At 42.5% G+C, this 17679-nt stretch overlaps 1 protein-coding gene across 1 annotated transcript in view; it reads right to left on the bottom strand.

The window, feature by feature from the left end:
• Positions 1-17679, bottom strand: part of BMP5 (bone morphogenetic protein 5) — a 574966-nt gene that overhangs the window by 199900 nt on the left and 357387 nt on the right. The window contains exon 2 of the mRNA XM_069726747.1: positions 16959-17151. Coding sequence (XP_069582848.1) covers positions 16959-17151 — 193 coding nt within the window. The remainder of the gene's footprint in view (positions 1-16958; positions 17152-17679) is intronic.

Below are 17679 nucleotides of genomic sequence, written 5' to 3'. Positions count from 1 at the left end.
GAATTTCCTATTTTGCCAATGGTAATAGGAGAAATTGGACCACAAATGTTGTTGTCCAGTTTGTCCTGAGTAAGCAGATACCCCATATGTGGGGTAAACCACTGTTTGGGCGCACGGCAGGGCTCAGAAGGGAAGGCACGCCATTTGGCTTTTTAAATGGAAAATTAGCTCCAATCATTAGCGGACACCATGTCGCGTTTGGAGAGCCCCTGTGTGCCTAAACATTGGAGATCCCCCACAAATGACCGCATTTTGGAAACTAGACCCCCAAAGGAACTAATCTAGATGTGTGGTGAGCACTTTGAACCCTCAAGTGCTTCACAGAAGTTTATAACGCAGAGCCATGAAAATAAAAAAAAAAAATTATTTTCTCAAAAATGATTTTTTAACCCGCAATTTTTTATTTTCCCAAGGGTAACAGGAGAAATTTGACTGCAAAAGTTGTTGTCCAGTTTCTCCTGAGTACGCTGATACCCCATATGTGGGGGTAAACCACTGTTTAGGCACATGTTGGGGCTCGGAAGTGAAGTAGTGACGTTTTGAAATGCAGACTTTGATGGAATGCTCTGCGGGCGTCACGTTGCGTTTGCAGAGCCCCTGATGTGGCTAAACAGTAGAAACCCCCCACAAGTGACCCCATTTTGGAAACTAGACCCCGAAAGGAACTTATCTAGATGTGAGGTGAGCACTTTGAACCCCCAAGTGCTTCACAGAAGTTCATAATACAGAGCAGTGAAAATAATAAATACGTTTTCTTTCCTCAAAAATAATTTTTTAGCCCAGAATTTTTTATTTTCCCAAGGGTTTCAGGAGAAATTGGACCCCAAAAGTTGTTGTCCAGTTTCTTCTGAGTACGCTGATACCCCAAGTGTGGGGGTAAACCACTGTTTGGGCACACGTCGGGGCTCAGAAGGGAAGTAGTGACTTTTGAAATGCAGACTTTGATGGAATGGTCTGCGGACGTCACGTTGCGTTTCCAGAGCCCCTGGTGTGCCTAAACAGTAGAAACCCCCCACAAGTGACCCCATTTTGGAAACTAGACCCCCAAAGGAACTTATCTAGATATGTGGTGAGCACTTTCAACCCCCAAGTGCTTTACAGAAGTTTATAACGCAGAGCCGTGAAAATAATAAATACGTTTTCTTTCCTCAAAAATAATTTTTTAGCCTAGAATTTTTTATTTTCCCAAGGGTTACAGGAGAAATTAGATCCCAAAAGTTGTTGTCCAGTTTTTTCTGAGTACGCTGATGCCCCATGTGTGGGGGTAAACCACTGTTTGGGCACACGTCGGGGCTCAGAAGGGAAGTAGTGACTTTTGAAATGCAGACTTTGATGGAATGGTCTGCGGGCGTCACGTTGCGTTTGCAGAGCCCCTGGTGTGCCTAAACAGTAGAAACCCCCCACAAGTGAACCCATTTTGGAAACTAGACCCCCCAAGGAACTTATCTAGATATGTGGTGAGCACTTTGAACCCCCAAGTGCTTCACAGACGTTTACAACGCAGAGCCGTGAAAATAAAAAATCATTTTTCTTTCCTCAAAAATGATGTTTTAGCAAGCAATTTTTTATTTTCTCAAGGGTAAAAGGAGAAATTGGACCCCAGTAATTGTTGCGCAATTTGTCCTGAGTATGCTGGTACCCCATATGTGGGGGTAAACCACTGTTTGGGCACACGTCAGGGCTCGGAAGTGAGGGAGCACCATTTGACTTTTTGAATACAAGATTGGCTGGAATCAATGGTGGCGCCATGTTGCGTTTGGAGACCCCCTGATGTGCCTTAACAGTGGAAACCCCTCAATTCTACCTTCAACACACCCCTAACCCTTATCCCAACTGTAGCCGTAACCCTAATCACAACCCTAACCCCAACACACCCCTAACCACAACCCTAACCCCAACACACCCCTAACCACAACCCTAATTCCAACCCAACCCTAACCCTAAGGCTATGTGCCAACGTTGCGGATTCGTATGAGATTTTTCAGCACCATTTTTGAAAAATCCGCGGGTAAAAGGCACTGTGTTTTACCTGCGGATTTACCACGGATTGCCAGTGTTTTTTGTGCGGATTTCACCTGCGGATTCCTATTGAGGAACAGGTGTAAAACGCTGCGGAATCCGCACAAAGAATTGACATGCTGCGGAAAATACAACGCAGCGTTTCCGCGTGGTATTTTCCGCACCATGGGCACAGCGGATTTGGTTTTCCATAGGTTTACATGGTACTGTAAACCTGATGGAACCCTGCTGCGGATCCGCAGCCAAATCCGCACCGTGTGCACATAGCCTAATTCTAAAGGTATGTGCACACGCTGCAGAAAACGCTGCGGATCCGCAGCAGTTTCCCATGAGTTTACAGTTCAATGTAAACCTATGGGAAACAAAAATCGCTGTACACATGCTGCAGAAAAACTGCACGGAAACGCAGCGGTTTACATTCCGCAGCATGTCACTTCTTTCTGCGGATTCCGCAGTGGTTTTACAACTGCTCCAATAGAAAATCGCAGTTGTAAAACCGCAGTGAAATGCACAGAAAAACCGCGGTAAATCCACAGCGGTTTAGCACTGCGGATTTATCAAATCCTCTGCGGAAAAATCCGCAGAGGACCAGAATACGTGTGCACATTTCGAACCCTAACCCTACCCCTAACCCTAACCCTACCCCTACCCCTACCCCTAACCCTACCCCTAACCCTAACCCTACCCCTAACCCTACCCCTAACCGTAACCCTACCCCTAACCCTAACCCTACCCCTAACCCTACCCCAAACCCTAACCCTACCCCTAACCCTAACCCTACCCCTAACCCTAACCCTAGTTCTTAACCCAACCTTAGTGGAAAAAAAAAATATTTTTTTTTTATTGTCCCTACCTATGGGGGTAACAAAGGGGGGGGTCATTTACTATTTTTTTATTTTTGATCACTGAGATAGGTTATATCTCAGTGATCAAAATTCACTCTGGAACGAATCTGCCGGCCGGCAGATTCGGCGGGCGCACTGCGCATGCGCCCGCCATTTTGGAAGATGGCGGCGCCCAGGAAAGAAGACGGACGGACCCCGGGAGGCTAGGTAAGTATAAGGGGGGGGAGATCAGGGCACGGGGGGGACGTCGGAGCACGGGGGGGTGGATCGGAACACGGGGGGGTGGATTGGAGCACGGGGTGGGGGATCGCTGTGCGGGGGGGTGGATCGGAGCACGGGGGGATCGCTGTGCGGGGGGGGATCGGAGTGCGGGGGGGTTGGATTGGAGCACGGGGGGTGTGATTGGAGCATGGGGGGAGCGGACAGGAGGACGGGGGAGCGGAGCACATGACGGAGGGGAGCGGACCACAGATTGGGGGGCTGGGGGGGCGATCGGTGGGGTGGGGTCACATTAGTGTTTCCAGCCATGGCCGATGATATTGCAGCATCGGCCATGGCTGGATTGTAATATTTCACCAGTTTTTTAGGTGAAATATTACAAATCGCTCTGATTGGCAGTTTCACTTTCAACAGCCAATCAGAGCGATCGTAGCCACGTGGGGGCAAAGCCACCCCCCCTGGGCTAAACTACCACTCCCCCTGTCCCTGCAGATCGGGCGAAATGGGAGTTAACCCTTTCACCGGATCTGCAGGGACGCGATCTTTCCATGACGCATACGCTGCGTCATGGGTCGGAATGGCACCGACTTTCATGACGCAGCGTATGCGTCAAAGGTCGGGAAGGGGTTAACCCTTATAACTTCCTAACAAAAAAAATATGTTTCCAAAATTGAGCTGATGTAAAGTAGACGTGGGAAATGTTGTTTATTAACTATTTTGTGTGACATGATTTAAGGGAACAAAAATTAAATCCCAGAATAAGTGGGATACATTGAAATGTTCAAAGCTATAACCTCATAAAGTGGACAGAATAGTAAAAATTGGCTTGATCATTAAGGTCAAAACTGACTTGGTCACTAAGAGATTAAATCTATTAGTTGCATGTTCCTATGGTTACTAAAGTACAATTATAAGCATTTGATACATTTTTAAACTTTTATTGACAAGAAGATTTGGTTAGGTAATATTTACAATGTTGGTCCTTTTTTCAACTCCTCTGCAATTCACCCTGACATGTTAAATATCTGCTTCTGGGCAAAATCCTGACTGATGGTAAATATTTATTTCCTAATCAGTGCTTGCAGTGTTTTCATACCCCTTAAGGCCCCTTCACATTTAGCGACGCTGCAGCGATACCGACAACGATCCGAATCGCTGCAGCGTCGCTGTTTGGTCGCTGGAGAGCTGTCACACAGACCGCTCTCCAGCGACCAACGATGCCGGTAACCAGGGTAAACATCGGGTAACTAAGCGCAGGGCCGCGCTTAGTAACCCGATGTTTACCCTGGTTACCATGCTAAAAGTAAAAAAAAACAAACACTAGATACTTACCTACAGCCGTCTGTCCTCCAGCGCTGCGCTCTGCTTCTCTGCTCTCCTCCTGTACTGTCTGGGAGCCGGAAAGCAGAGCGGTGACGTCACCGCTCTGCTTTCCGGCTCACAGACAGTACAGGAGGAGAGCAGAGCGCAGCGCTGGAGGACAGACAGCGGTAGGTAAGTATGTACTGTTTGTTTTTTTTTACTTTTAGCATGGTAACCAGGGTAAACATCGGGTTACTAAGCGCGGCCCTGCGCTTAGTTACCCGATGTTTACCCTGGTTACCAGTGAAGACATCGCTGGATCGGTGTCACACACGCCGATCCAGCGATGTCTCCAGGGAGTCCAGCGACGAAATAAAGTTCTGGACTTTCTTCAGCGACCAACGATCTCCCAGCAGGGGCCTGATCGTTGGTCGCTGTCACACATAACGATTTCATTAACGATATCGTTGCTACGTCACAAATAGCAACGATATCGTTAACAATATCGTTATGTGTGAAGGAACCCTTAGACCTCAGTCCAGAGCCTCTCACCTAGCCAACTTAGTTCTCATGCTCCGCACTGACGAGGGCCAACAGCCCGAAACACCGTGTCTGTGAATTGAGATACTGATTTGGCTTTTGTCCTAAGTCATATTGCACGACTCATTTAAAGGGTTGATTGTGACTTGTAGTATCGCTACTTCCGACAGGTGGCGCTATAGTGTTTAAGTCCTCTTTTTCTCAGAAGAGGCAATTTGCATTTCATTTATCCAAACATTTGTAAGGATTGACTACAGGTTCTCTATAAGATTGAGACCTCGGGAGATTCCAGACCACAGATGCATTTCAATGTTTTTCTCATCAAGTCAATTAGCTATCTTTTTTTGCCTTGTGATACAGTGCAGTCTTGTTAGGGAATGCACTGTCTATAAAATAATTGCTCCAGGATTGTTGGGAGAAGTTACACTTTGAGGATGTTTAGATACTATTCTTTATGGATTAGGGTTAGGATTTAGAGTTGGAATTTGGGGTTAGGGTTGGGATTAGGGTTGTGTTAAGGACAGGGTTGTGTTGAGGATAGGGTTTGGGTTGTGTTGTGGGTAGGGTTGGGATTAGGGATAGGGATAGGGGTGTGTTGGTTTTATGGTTGGGTTTAAGCCTGTGTTAGGGTTGGAGTTTGAATTGGGGGGTTGACTGTTTAGGCACATTAGGGAGTCTCCAAATTCCACATGGTGCCTGCCATCAATTCCAGCCAATTTTGCATTCAAAAAGGCACACGTGGAATTATATACTTAACAAAAAAGTGTGAAACAACTAAAATTATGTCTTATATTCTTGGTTCTTCAAAGTAACTACCTTTTGCTTTGATGACTGCTGTGCACACTCTTGGCATTCTCTTGATTAGCTTCAAGAGGTAGTCACTGGGAATGGTCATCCAACAATCTTGAAGGAGTTCCCAGAGACGCTTAGCATTTGTTGGCCACTTTGCCTTCACTCTGCGGTCCAGCTCACCCCAAACCATCTCGATTGGGTTCAGGTCTGGTGACTGTGGAGGTCAGGTTATCAGGCGTAGCACCCCATCGCTCTCTTTCTTGGTGAAATAGCCCTTACACAGCCAGGAGGTGTGTTTGGGGTCATTGTCCTGTTGAAAAATAAATGATGGTCCAACTAAACGCAAACCGGGTGGAATAACATGTCACTGCAAGATGGTGTGGTAGCAATGCTGGTTCAGCATGCCTTCAATTTGAATAAATCCCCAACAGTGCCACCAGCAAAGCACCCCCACACCATCCCACCTCCTCGTCCATGCTTCACGGTGGGAACTAGGCATGTAGAGTCCATCCGTTCACCTTTTCTGCGTCGCACAAAGACATGGTGGTTGGAGCCAAAGATCTCAAATTTGGACTCATCAGACCAAAGCACAGATTTCCACTGGTCTAATATCCATTCCTTGTGCTCTTTAGCCCAAACAAGTTTCTTCTGCTTGTTGCCTGTCCTTAGCAGTGGTTTCCTAGCAGCAATTTTACCATGAAGGCCTGCTGCACAAAGTCTCCTCTTAACAGTTGTTGTAGAGATGTGTCTGCTGCTAGAACTCTGTGTGGCATTGACCTGGTCTCTAATCTGAGCTACAGAAGCAGAGGTGACTTTTGGTCTTCCTTTCCTGGGGCGGTCCTCATGTGAGCCAGTTTCTTTGTAGCGCTTGATGGTTTTTGCCACTGCACTTGGGGACACTTTCAAAGTTTTCCCAATTTTTCAGACTGACTGACCTTCATTTCTTAAAGTAATGATGGCCACTCGATTTTCTTTTTCATAGCTGCTTTTTTCTTGCAATAATACAAATTCTAACAGCCTATTCAGTAGGACTATCAGATGTGTATCCACCAGACTTCTGCACAACACAACTGATAGTCCCAACACCATTTATAAGGCAAGAAATCTCATGTATTAAACCTGACAGGGCACACCTGTGGAGTGAAAACCATTCCCGGGAACTACCTCTTGAAGCTCATCAAGAGAATGCCAAGAGTGTGCAAAGCAGTCATCAAAGCAAAAGGTGACTACTTTGAAGAACCTAGAATATAAGACATAATTTCAGTTGTTTCACACTTTTTTGTTAAGTATATAATTCCACACGTGTTAATTCATAGTTTTGATGCCTTCAGTGTGAATGTACAATTTTCATAGTCATAAAAATTACAGAAAAATCTTTAAATGAGAAGGTGTGTCCAAACTTTTGGTCTGTACTATATGTGGTATCAGAGTAATCAGGAAAAATTGACCAACATATTTTGTGGTCCATTTTCTCCTGATACCCTTGTAAAAATATAAAAGTTTGGGTCTAAAGTACATTTTTTGTCAAAAAACGTAAATGTTAATTTTTTCTTTGCACATTGCTTTAATCATTGTGAAGCACCTGAAGGGTTAATAAACTTCTTGAATGTGGCTTTAAGCACCTTGAGGGGTGCAGTTTTTAGAATGGTGTCACTTTTGCGAGACGGCTGTGGTGAATTGGGGTCACAGTAGGCTAGGTCGTTGCTGCAGGAAGCTGGAGGTGGCACTAGCAGGTGTGGGGCAGTGTTGAGGACCCCAAGCTGGGAGGAGGAGATGTCCTGTCTGAAAATGTTGGTGTTGACTGGAGTCCCTAAACTTTTCCATTTACTTCCCTGAAGAGGTCTTCTGGAAAATAGCCGTTGAAGGCTGCGCATGAGCAGATTGAGATCTCGGCGAGACTAGATTTCAGTTTACTGACAGCCCAGGACCTTCAACCTCACAGCTCCAGGACACCTCCTCCTTCCAGCCCAGGGACCACAGTATAGCAGCACTCCTGCCACCACTGTTGCAGGCCTCCTGTAGTAGCAACCCTGCCTCCTTTGACCACACCCCACCGCAGACACCCCTGTGGTATGCTATGTTCAGATTATAAGAAGCACCCATATTTTCCTCCCAAATTTTGGGGGAAATATGTGCATCCTATAATCTGAATAAAAAGGTATATTAGATAGTTTTAGAATGTTTAATTAACCCCTTCACCACTTTGGAATTTTGAGTTTCTGTTTATTGCTCCCCTAACTTTTTTCTATTTCCGTCAATATGGTCATGTGAGGGCTTATTTTTGAGGGACGAGATCTACGTTTGAATGACATCATTGATTTTGCCACATATTGTACTGAAAAATGGGAAAAAATGAAATGTGCGGTGAAATTGCAAAAAAGTGCAATTCCACAATTGTTTCTTGATTTGCTATTTTACCATGTTCACTAAATGCTTAACCCTTTCACGACATGCGCCGTACTATTACTGCGCATGCCGTGTCACCCCCTTTGATGTGGGCTCCGGCGGTGAGCCCACATCAAAGTCGTGACATGTCAGCTGTTTTTTACAGCTGACATGTGCGCGCAATAGCGGCAGGTGAAATCGCTATTCACCCGCCGCTATTGACCTGTTAAATGCCGCTGTCAAACGCAGACAGCGGCATTTAACCGGCGCTTCTGGAAATGATGTCATCGCCGACCCCCGTCACATGATCGGGGGTCGGCGATGCATCAGAATGGTAACCATAGAGGTCCTTGAGACCTCTATGGTTACTGATGCCGGTCTGCTGTGAACGCCCACCTGTGGTCGGCGCTCAGCACACCTGCATTTCAACTACATAGCAGCGATCTGATGATCGCTGCTATGTAACAGAGCCGATCAGGCTATGCCAGCTTCTAGTCTCCCATGGAGGCTATTAAAGCATGGCACCAGTAAAAAAAATGTTTTTTAAAAATATGAAAAAAATATAAAAAATATAAAAGTTTAAATAACCCCCCTTTCGCCCCATCCTAAATAAAGCAATAAAAAAAAAAAACTACACGTATTTGATATCGCCGCGTTCAGAATCGCCTGATCTATCAATAAAAAAAAGCATTAACCTGATCGCTAAATCCGAAATGCCAGAAACACGTTTTTTTGGTCGGCATGACATTGCATTAAAATGTAATAACGGGCGGTCAAAAGAACATATCTGCACCGAAATGGTATCATTAAAAACATCAGCTCGGCATGCAAAAAATAAGCCATCACCCGACCCCAGGTCACGAAAAATGTAGACGCTTCAGGTATTGGAAAATTACCCTTTTTTTTTTTAAAGCAAAGTTTTGAATTTTTTTCACCACTTGGATAAAAAATAACCTAGACATGTTAGGTGTCTATGAACTCATAATGACCTAGAGAATCAGAATGGCAGGTTAGTTTTAGCATTTAATGAACCTAGCAAAAAAGCCAAACAAATAACAAGTGTGGGATTGCACTTTGTTTGCAATTTCACCGCATTTGGAATTTTTTTCCCATTTTCTAGTAAAAGACATGGTAAAATCAATGGTGTCGTTCAAAACTACAACTTGTCCCGCAAAAAATAAGCCCTCACATGGCCAAATTGACGGAAAAATAAAAAAGTTATGGCTCTGGGAAGTAGGGAAGGGAAAAACGAAAACGCAAAAACGAAAAAGGGCCGTGACTTGAAGGGGTTAAACTGACCTGCCATTATGATTCTCCAAGTCATTATGAGTTTGCAAATACCAAACATGTACAGGTTCTTTTTTATTTTAGTGGTGAAAAAAAAGTTTCTTTAAAAAAAAAAAAAAAAGTTGCCATTTTCCAAGACCTAAAGAGTCTCCATTTTTTGTGATGTGGGACTGGCCGAGGGCTTGTTTTTTGCACGCTGAGCTGAAATTTTTATTGATAACATTTTAGTTTAAATTCGATCTTTTGATCACCCTTCTTGCATTTTAACGCAATGTTGAGGTGACCAAAATAAATAATTTTGGCATTTTGACTTTTTTTCTCGTTACGCCGTTTACCGATCAGATAAATTATTTTTATATATTGATAGATCAGACGATTTTGAATGCTGCAATACAAAATATGTGTGCTTTTTTTCATTTTTGTTTTATTTTGAATGGGGCAAATGGGGGTGATTTGAACTTTCAGTTTTTTTTTAATTTTTAAAAACATTCTTTTTTTACTTTTTACCTGCTTCAGTAGTCTCCATGGGAGACTAGAAGCTGCAATCTTCTGGTCGCTTGTGCTACACAGAGCGGGGTTTCAGCCCTGATCTATGTAACTAAAATGCTCATTTGCTATAAGCGCAGACCGCTGGGCAATGGCAACCACAGGGGTCTGCTGTAGACCCCAAGTTATCATTCCAACCCATCGGCGACCTGCAGTCATGTGACATGAGTGCCAAGGGGTGGGATTACTGACACACTTCTGGCACAAGCATTTTAAATACCGCTGTCAAAGATTGACAGTGGCATTTAACATGTTAACAGCCATGGGTGGATTGCAATTCCACCCGTGGCTGTTAGGGGCACATAACAGCTGTTTAAATCAGATGACACATGCTGGAAAAATTGCGGCCTCACCGTCGGAAACCACAGCAAACATGGGAAGCCCACCATAGACGAAACTATAAGTCTAAGGTGGGAAATGGGTTAAATAATTATTTAAATTTATTTATAAAGGAGGGGGCAACTAATTTAATAAATAGCTGACAATTTTATGTATGCAATTTGAAAAGTTCCAGCTTGCAAACTGCAATAAAAACAATTCTTGGTGCTGTGTCACAGTGATTAATTTTGAATGATACAATAAGCATTCTAAGCTAAAATTTTCTTTCACAGCTCACTGAAAAATGGTAATCTAACACATTAGACACTAGACACATTAAAAAAGATGTCAGTTTGGTATAATATATGACATGAAATATGAAGCAGGACAATATAAGAGTATTCCAAACAGTAACACATTATGACAAAAGACAGCCCAAAATAAATTTCATACTTCAAGTTTGTAAAAACTGTATAAATAGTCTTCTATGGAAAAGGCTCCAGATGATATGTTATTATTTTGTTATAACAGGCCTAAAAATAAAAAACAACTGATACAGCATAATGAAATGATCAAGACTCAGATCTTTTGTCCACGTTTGCCATTGATAGGTCTATTTAAGCTCTCCAATAAGGCTTGACAGCATTTATGAAAGCTGACACATATTTTAAAACCTTTAAAGATGGTCTATTTTGATGCTTGAGAACAACATTTTTTTGTCTTTGTCTTTATTTTTCTACTTTTGCAGAGCCATAAGTGTTTCAACCAACATAGCTGGATGGTTTGCATTTCTTTATGGCACCATTTAGAGTGCATGTAAATTATAAATTAACTTTTTTAGAATTTTTTTTTTCATGGGTCAGGCCCTTGCAGCATAAAACTCGTTTTCCCCTATAAGTTTGCATGATTGCAGCAATACCAAAAACAAATTGTATGTATGGCTTATGCATTTTGCACAATTATAGCACATTTCATGAAAAAATAGTTTTTCTGTCAGAAAGTTTACATTTTTTACAACTATAAAAAGGATCTCATTTTTTAATTCAATATTGGAATTTTGGTATATATATAAATTATTGATTTCTGAATTTTTGTTCTGAGGGAGGTAATAAAGAAAGCAATTTCACCATTGCCTTTTTTTAAGTCATTATTAGGGATGAGCAAACATTCTCAATAATATTCGGATATCACACAGGTGCTCGGATGTGCTCGACACTCGATGAGCATTGTCTAGTGCTCAGATTTGAAACTCGAATCTCCAGCCTGTTTTGGCACCTATTGCACAGCCAATAATCATGCAAGGATTGCCTACTAGTCACTGTAATGCCGTAGCCATTTTAGTAGTGGCATTACTGTTGACTGGCTGCTTTACCTCATGAGACGTTATAAAAAAACCAGCACCACTGTACTTGGCTAACTGATGCCATTGCACAGCTTAGGACAGTTCTGATTGGAGGGAAATAGCAGTTATCGTGGCCTGTATCCTGTGTGAGCACAGTTTAACTAATCAGAGTCCTATAGTGTTGATACTGGTGCTGATGCTGAACAATCACACTAACAGTCCTTCTAAGGGCTAATCTTGTGCTTTGTTGATTTAATCAGAAACATTCTGCACTTAACCTTGGGAAAGTTGCAGGAGCAGGGATAGTGATAGAAAACAGTATCTAGGCAGGGCTTAGGGCTTTGCAATCCATTCCTAAATATGGGTGAACACTGTGGATGTAGGGTCGAGACCCACCCTGGCATGGCACATGTTCTTCCTACACCGTGTATTGCTAGCCCTACTTCTACCAGGGTTTCCTCCACCTCCTACACCAGTTCCTGCATCCCTTCCTGTCCCTCCTCATCCAGAGGCTGGAAGCTTACACTGCTTCAGCAAAGTGGCATCAGGCTCTGCTGAAGATAATTTGTCTAGGAGACAAACCACACACCATGGAAGAGTTATTGAAAGGAGTAACAGACCAAACAAATATGTGACCCTCGCAACTGAACCTACAACCATGCATTGTCATGTGTGATAATAGTTATAGCCCGTTGGTGACTGTGAAACTTGGCAAGTTAACACATGCACCATACTTTGTCCACATTATCAGCTTGGTAGTTCAGTGGTTTATAAAAGCTACCCAGATTTGCAGAAGCTTCTGGTCAAGTTGCACCACAAGAGTGATCATTTCCGCAAGTCAGCTACAGCTGCCATTGCTCTGGCAGTGCTGAAGCAGTCCATGCAAGTGCCAGCTCACTGACAGGTGTGCAACGTCAACATGCACTGAAACTGCACACTATATATGCTGGCAAGTCTTTGTGAGCAGCATAGGCCAGTTGTAGAATACCAGCTTCAACACGCCTGTCAGTACTCTTGTTAGCCTCTGCACATAAGAACTATAGAGGTGGCATGGATGTCTGACTTTTGAGCGGGTCTCCAAGACTTTGAGAACTCCACAAAGATGGTGAACGGTGAGGATGCCATCATCAGCGCAATGAATTCACTTCTGTGCCTACTTAAACAGTCGCTGCTGACAATTAAACATGAAGCATTGCATTCAGACCAGGTGGGCATGCGGGAAAACATAACATAGAGAGATTCTATGCCAGAAAGCTATTGTGAAAAATATCTTGAAAAAATTTCCATCAGACAATGCTAGCAGAGGAGGGCAAGCTTTGTTGCCCAACCAAGGTGGAGAGGTGAAGGAGACACACACCAGGTAAAGCAGAGGCAGGGGTACACTGTCAAAGGCCTGGTCCAATTTCATGACACCCTCCCAGCATCCAGGCTCTGATGACTGGGTATTTTTTACAAGAAGGGAAAAGTTTTTAAAGAAGATAAAGCAATACGTAGGCAACTAAACCAGCGTTCTCTCTAGTTCCTCTGCGTCCTTCAGCTATTAGGTTTCAAAGCTGTACACCTAGCATGAGCTGTTCTCTATGTCTTGGAGGTGTTGTGCTACCCTGCAGCTAGCATCTTGTCTGAGCAGGTTTTTAATGCCACCAGGGGGGTCTTAACAGATAGGCACTTTAGCCTGTCAACAGAAAGTGCTGACTGGCTCATTCTGATAAAAATGACCATAGCCTGGATTAGTCCTGACTTTTCCTCACCACCAGGTGACAGCAGCACATAAAGTGTTTTTAATATCCAATATTTGAATGAGGCACCCCAGTTGTTGCCTTCAAGGGTCTATGAATAACTGGATGCTTACTTATCCCTAGTCATTATGCTTAAATAAAATATTAGCTTTATTATACTTGATGTCTTTTGCATGCAATAACACCATATTTTTAACACCTTTGCAAAGCAAAATTACTTTTGGAAAAAAAAACACTTGCATTTTCTTTTGTAGTGGACATTTCCATGGCTACACTCTCTCTAAGGCTGGGGTCACACTTAACATATGAAAAATCGGTCCAAGTGTTCTCCGTATTGTCATCCGTGTGTAATGCGTTTGCAATGCGATTATGCAATTTTCTCGCACCTATGTATCCGTATGACATCCGTATTGCTTTCTGTTTCTCATTGCTTTCCCTATTGAGTATAATGGCTCAATCTGCTGAAATTAGGAACATGTGTGCGTATTTGTTGCAAACGAGACAGATGGTCTGTGTGGTGTATGACTTTTTCTAGCACCCATAGGCTTGCATTGGCGAGTCTCGGACAATATACACGTACTATCGCAGCATGATGCAATTTTACACACATGTAGAATATGCCTGAGAACAAAATATGTGATGTGAGCTGTCTCATAGATTAACAGTGGTCCAAGTATTATGCAATGTTTTCTCACATAGCACTCATCTGTATGCTACAGTAGTGTGACCCCGGCCTAATTGTGTAAATGCCACAACCAGTGATCGCAAACCTCAATTGAGACATAATACTTTTATCAAGGTCAGAATTTAGTACTATTTTTTCAAGTTTCAGAAAGGATTAAAGAAGAAAAATAAAGTATTTGTCATCCTAAATAACCAACATACAGATCTTGGACACAATAACTTTGTGCACTGTGGCCATGCTCAAGTACGGTAGATTAGCCCTCATTCACTTCAACGTGAGCTAATCTGCAGTACCAGAGAATGGCCACTAAAAAGTGTATTGATCTGTTGTATTACAGCTTCATACATTTTTTATATACAGTATGGTTGCCACATGACCTATTAATGGTTGATCATTGGGGATGCTGAATGTTGAAATTGATGACATATCCTAGATCATGAATATCAAATTCATGACTGTGTCTAAAATCAGTGTAGAATATAAGTCTCAGATTTATCAATGGCTTGCTATTAGAAAGTGATACAGGAAAGATATATATCTTGGTACCGTGCATAAATATGTGATTCTCTAGAATTTATTTTAGTCCATGCCTGATGAAGGTATAAAAGGTATCAACTACTGAGGACTCTCAATTCTAAATATTAGAAAGTGGACATTTACTTTAAAGAAAACATACAGTGGGGCAAAAAAGTATTTAGTCAGTCAGCAATAGTGCAAGTTCCACCACTTAAAAAGATGAGAGGTGTCTGTAATTTACATCATAGGTAGACTTCAACTATGGGAGACAAACTGAGAAAAAAAAACCCAGAAAATCACATTGTCTGTTTTTTTTATCATTTTATTTGCATATTATGGTGGAAAATAAGTATTTGGTCAGAAACAAACAATCAAGATTTTTGCCTCTCACAGACCTGTAACTTCTTCTTTAAGAGTCTCCTCTTTCCTCCACTCATTACCTGTAGTAATGGCACCTGTTTAAACTTGTTATCAGTATAAAAAGACACCTGTGCACACCCTCAAACAGAAGACCAAAGAGCTGTCAAAGGACACCAGAAACAAAATTGTAGCCCTGCACCAGGCTGGGAAGACTGAATCTGCAATAGCCAACCAGCTTGGAGTGAAGAAATCAACAGTGGGAGCAATAATTAGAAAATGGGAGACATACAAGACCACTGATAATCTCCCTCGATCTGGGACTCCACGCAAAATCCCACCCCGTGGGGTCAGAATGATCACAAGAACGGTGAGCAAAAATCCCAGAACCACGCGGGGGGACCTAGTGAATGAACTGCAGAGAGCTGGGACCAATGTAACAAGGCCTACCATAAGTAACACACTACGCCACCATGGACTCAGATCCTGCAGTGCCAGACGTGTCCCACTGCTTAAGCCAGTACATGTCCGGGCCCGTCTGAAGTTTGCTAGAGAGCATTTGGATGATCCAGAGGAGTTTTGGGAGAATGTCCTATGGTCTGATGAAACTAAACTGGAACTGTTTGGTAGAAACACAACTTGTCGTGTTTGGAGGAAAAAGAATACTGAGTTGCATCCATCAAACACCATACCTACTGTAAAGCATGGTGGTGGAAACATCATGCTTTGGGGCTGTTTCTCTGCAAAGGGGCCAGGACGACTGATCCGGGTACATGAAAGAATGAATAGGGCCATGTATCGTGAGATTTTGAGTGCAAACCTCCTTCCATCAGCAAGGGCATTGAAGATGAAACGTGGCTGAGTCTTTCAACATGACAATGATCCAAAGCACACCGCCAGGGCAACGAAGGAGTGGCTTGGTAAGAAGCATTTCAAGGTCCTGGAGTGACCTAGCCAGTCTCCAGATCTCATCCCTATAGAAAACCTTTGGAGGGAGTTGAAAGTCCGTGCTGCCAAGCGAAAAGCCAAAAACATCACTGCTCTAGAGGAGATCTGCATGGAGGAATGGGCCAACATACCAACAACAGTGTGTGGCAACCTTGTGAAGACTTACAGAAAACGTTTGACCTCTGTCATTGCCAACAAAGGATATATTACAAAGTATTGAGATGAAATTTTGTTTCTGACCAAATACTTATTTTCCACCATAATATGCAAATAAAATGTTAAAAAAACAGACAATGTGATTTTCTGGATTTTTTTTTCTCAGTTTGTCTCCCATAGTTGAGGTCTACCTATGATGTAAATTACAGACGCCTCTCATCTTTTTAAGTGGTGGAACTTGCACTATTGCTGACTGACTAAATACTTTTTTACCCCACTGTAACAGTAGATTTATGAACATGGGGCGGCATGAATCAATGTCTATGTTATTGCAGCCATGTTTGTTTTACTTTGGAGTGTTGCAATTCGGAGAAAAGATATTTTAAAAAGCTGATCAGAACCAACGCACTTTGGTTTCCTAATTAGGTCTTAGTCTCCCGTAGCTTCTCCTTTCCTCGCTCCCTTAAACTGACAGGTCTCTCCTTATACAAATTTTAAGGGAGACACCTGTTAGTCTATGGAAGCAGTTCATGGAGTTGCTACCCGGGACCTGCCTTGGACTAGTCATTCAAAAATCATGTCCCCAGTTTGTGTTTTCATAGCATTTACAGTAAAAGTGTACAATTTATCCTCCCGTTGTTTCGGCAGTATGAATAGGCTGTCTGGATTCTTTCTTTGAGTTTCACACAACTATTTTATAGCCACACTTTATCACCCCTATTATAGCCATAATATTCAGACCCATATTGCAAAGCTCAATTTTTGATATTGGTTGAAGTTTATCTTATTTTGATCTATGTTAGGTTCAGTTGTGTCAAAGAGGATTGCAGGTGTTGCAGCCATGCGAAATCAGCTTTACAAATGAAATAAAAGTCTAACATGACATGAGTACCTGAAGAGATTGCAATAAAGTTTTTTTAATGATAGAGTTTTTTAAGAATTAAAATTGATTTTACTACTACCTATTTGAATATTCCTTGATTATCTGATAAATGCTAATCTTTAGAGTTTCATTGCCAAAGCGGTTGTTGCTTCGATCCTTGTAGATCCGAAACTCAGCTGCTGTCACAGCTTCACCATGTGGGATTTGAGTGAGGTCAAATCGGAATTCCTTGTAGTGCCTCCGCTGGTGTGAAAAGTCCTTGTCTCTTTCAACTGAAAGGAAAAAAGAAAATTCCAAGAGTGAACTTAAATGCAGTCAATGATTAACTGTGAATTTATATGGCTTAGAAATGAAAACATTCTGGCAGCCATGTATGACAGTGGGTAAACAGCAAAACCACAAATCCAGACATAGCTTCCAGGTGAAGGGAGAAATAGCGTTCACTTCAAACGAGAAAGAAAAAACGCACTCGTTTACTAAAATTTCATAAGAGCAACTGGAAATAATACTGGAACAGCTAAAACGTTCATTCCGTTAAAGCCATTTCAGACACAGGCAAGAAAAAGGTAAGAATGTAAGAGGACACTGTTGTGAAGGGGAACCACTTATATGGAAAATCCCAATCTGTAGCAGATCTGCAATTCATATTTGATTAATACCATCTCCCCCGCCCAAACTCTAAAACACACTAAAACCAATCTGGTCTGTCTGAAAGTGCAAATGTCTTAAACTGAGGTCAATATTCTTCAATGTATTTGTGAATAGTCAGATAGATGATTGCTGGTATATTACTTAGAATT

The sequence above is a fragment of the Ranitomeya imitator genome, chromosome 5 (assembly GCF_032444005.1).
Source record: "Ranitomeya imitator isolate aRanImi1 chromosome 5, aRanImi1.pri, whole genome shotgun sequence".
Classification (NCBI taxonomy): domain Eukaryota; kingdom Metazoa; phylum Chordata; class Amphibia; order Anura; family Dendrobatidae; genus Ranitomeya; species Ranitomeya imitator.
The sequence above is the reverse complement of the archived record's forward strand: the minus strand, read 5'-3'. Positions and strand labels throughout refer to the sequence as shown.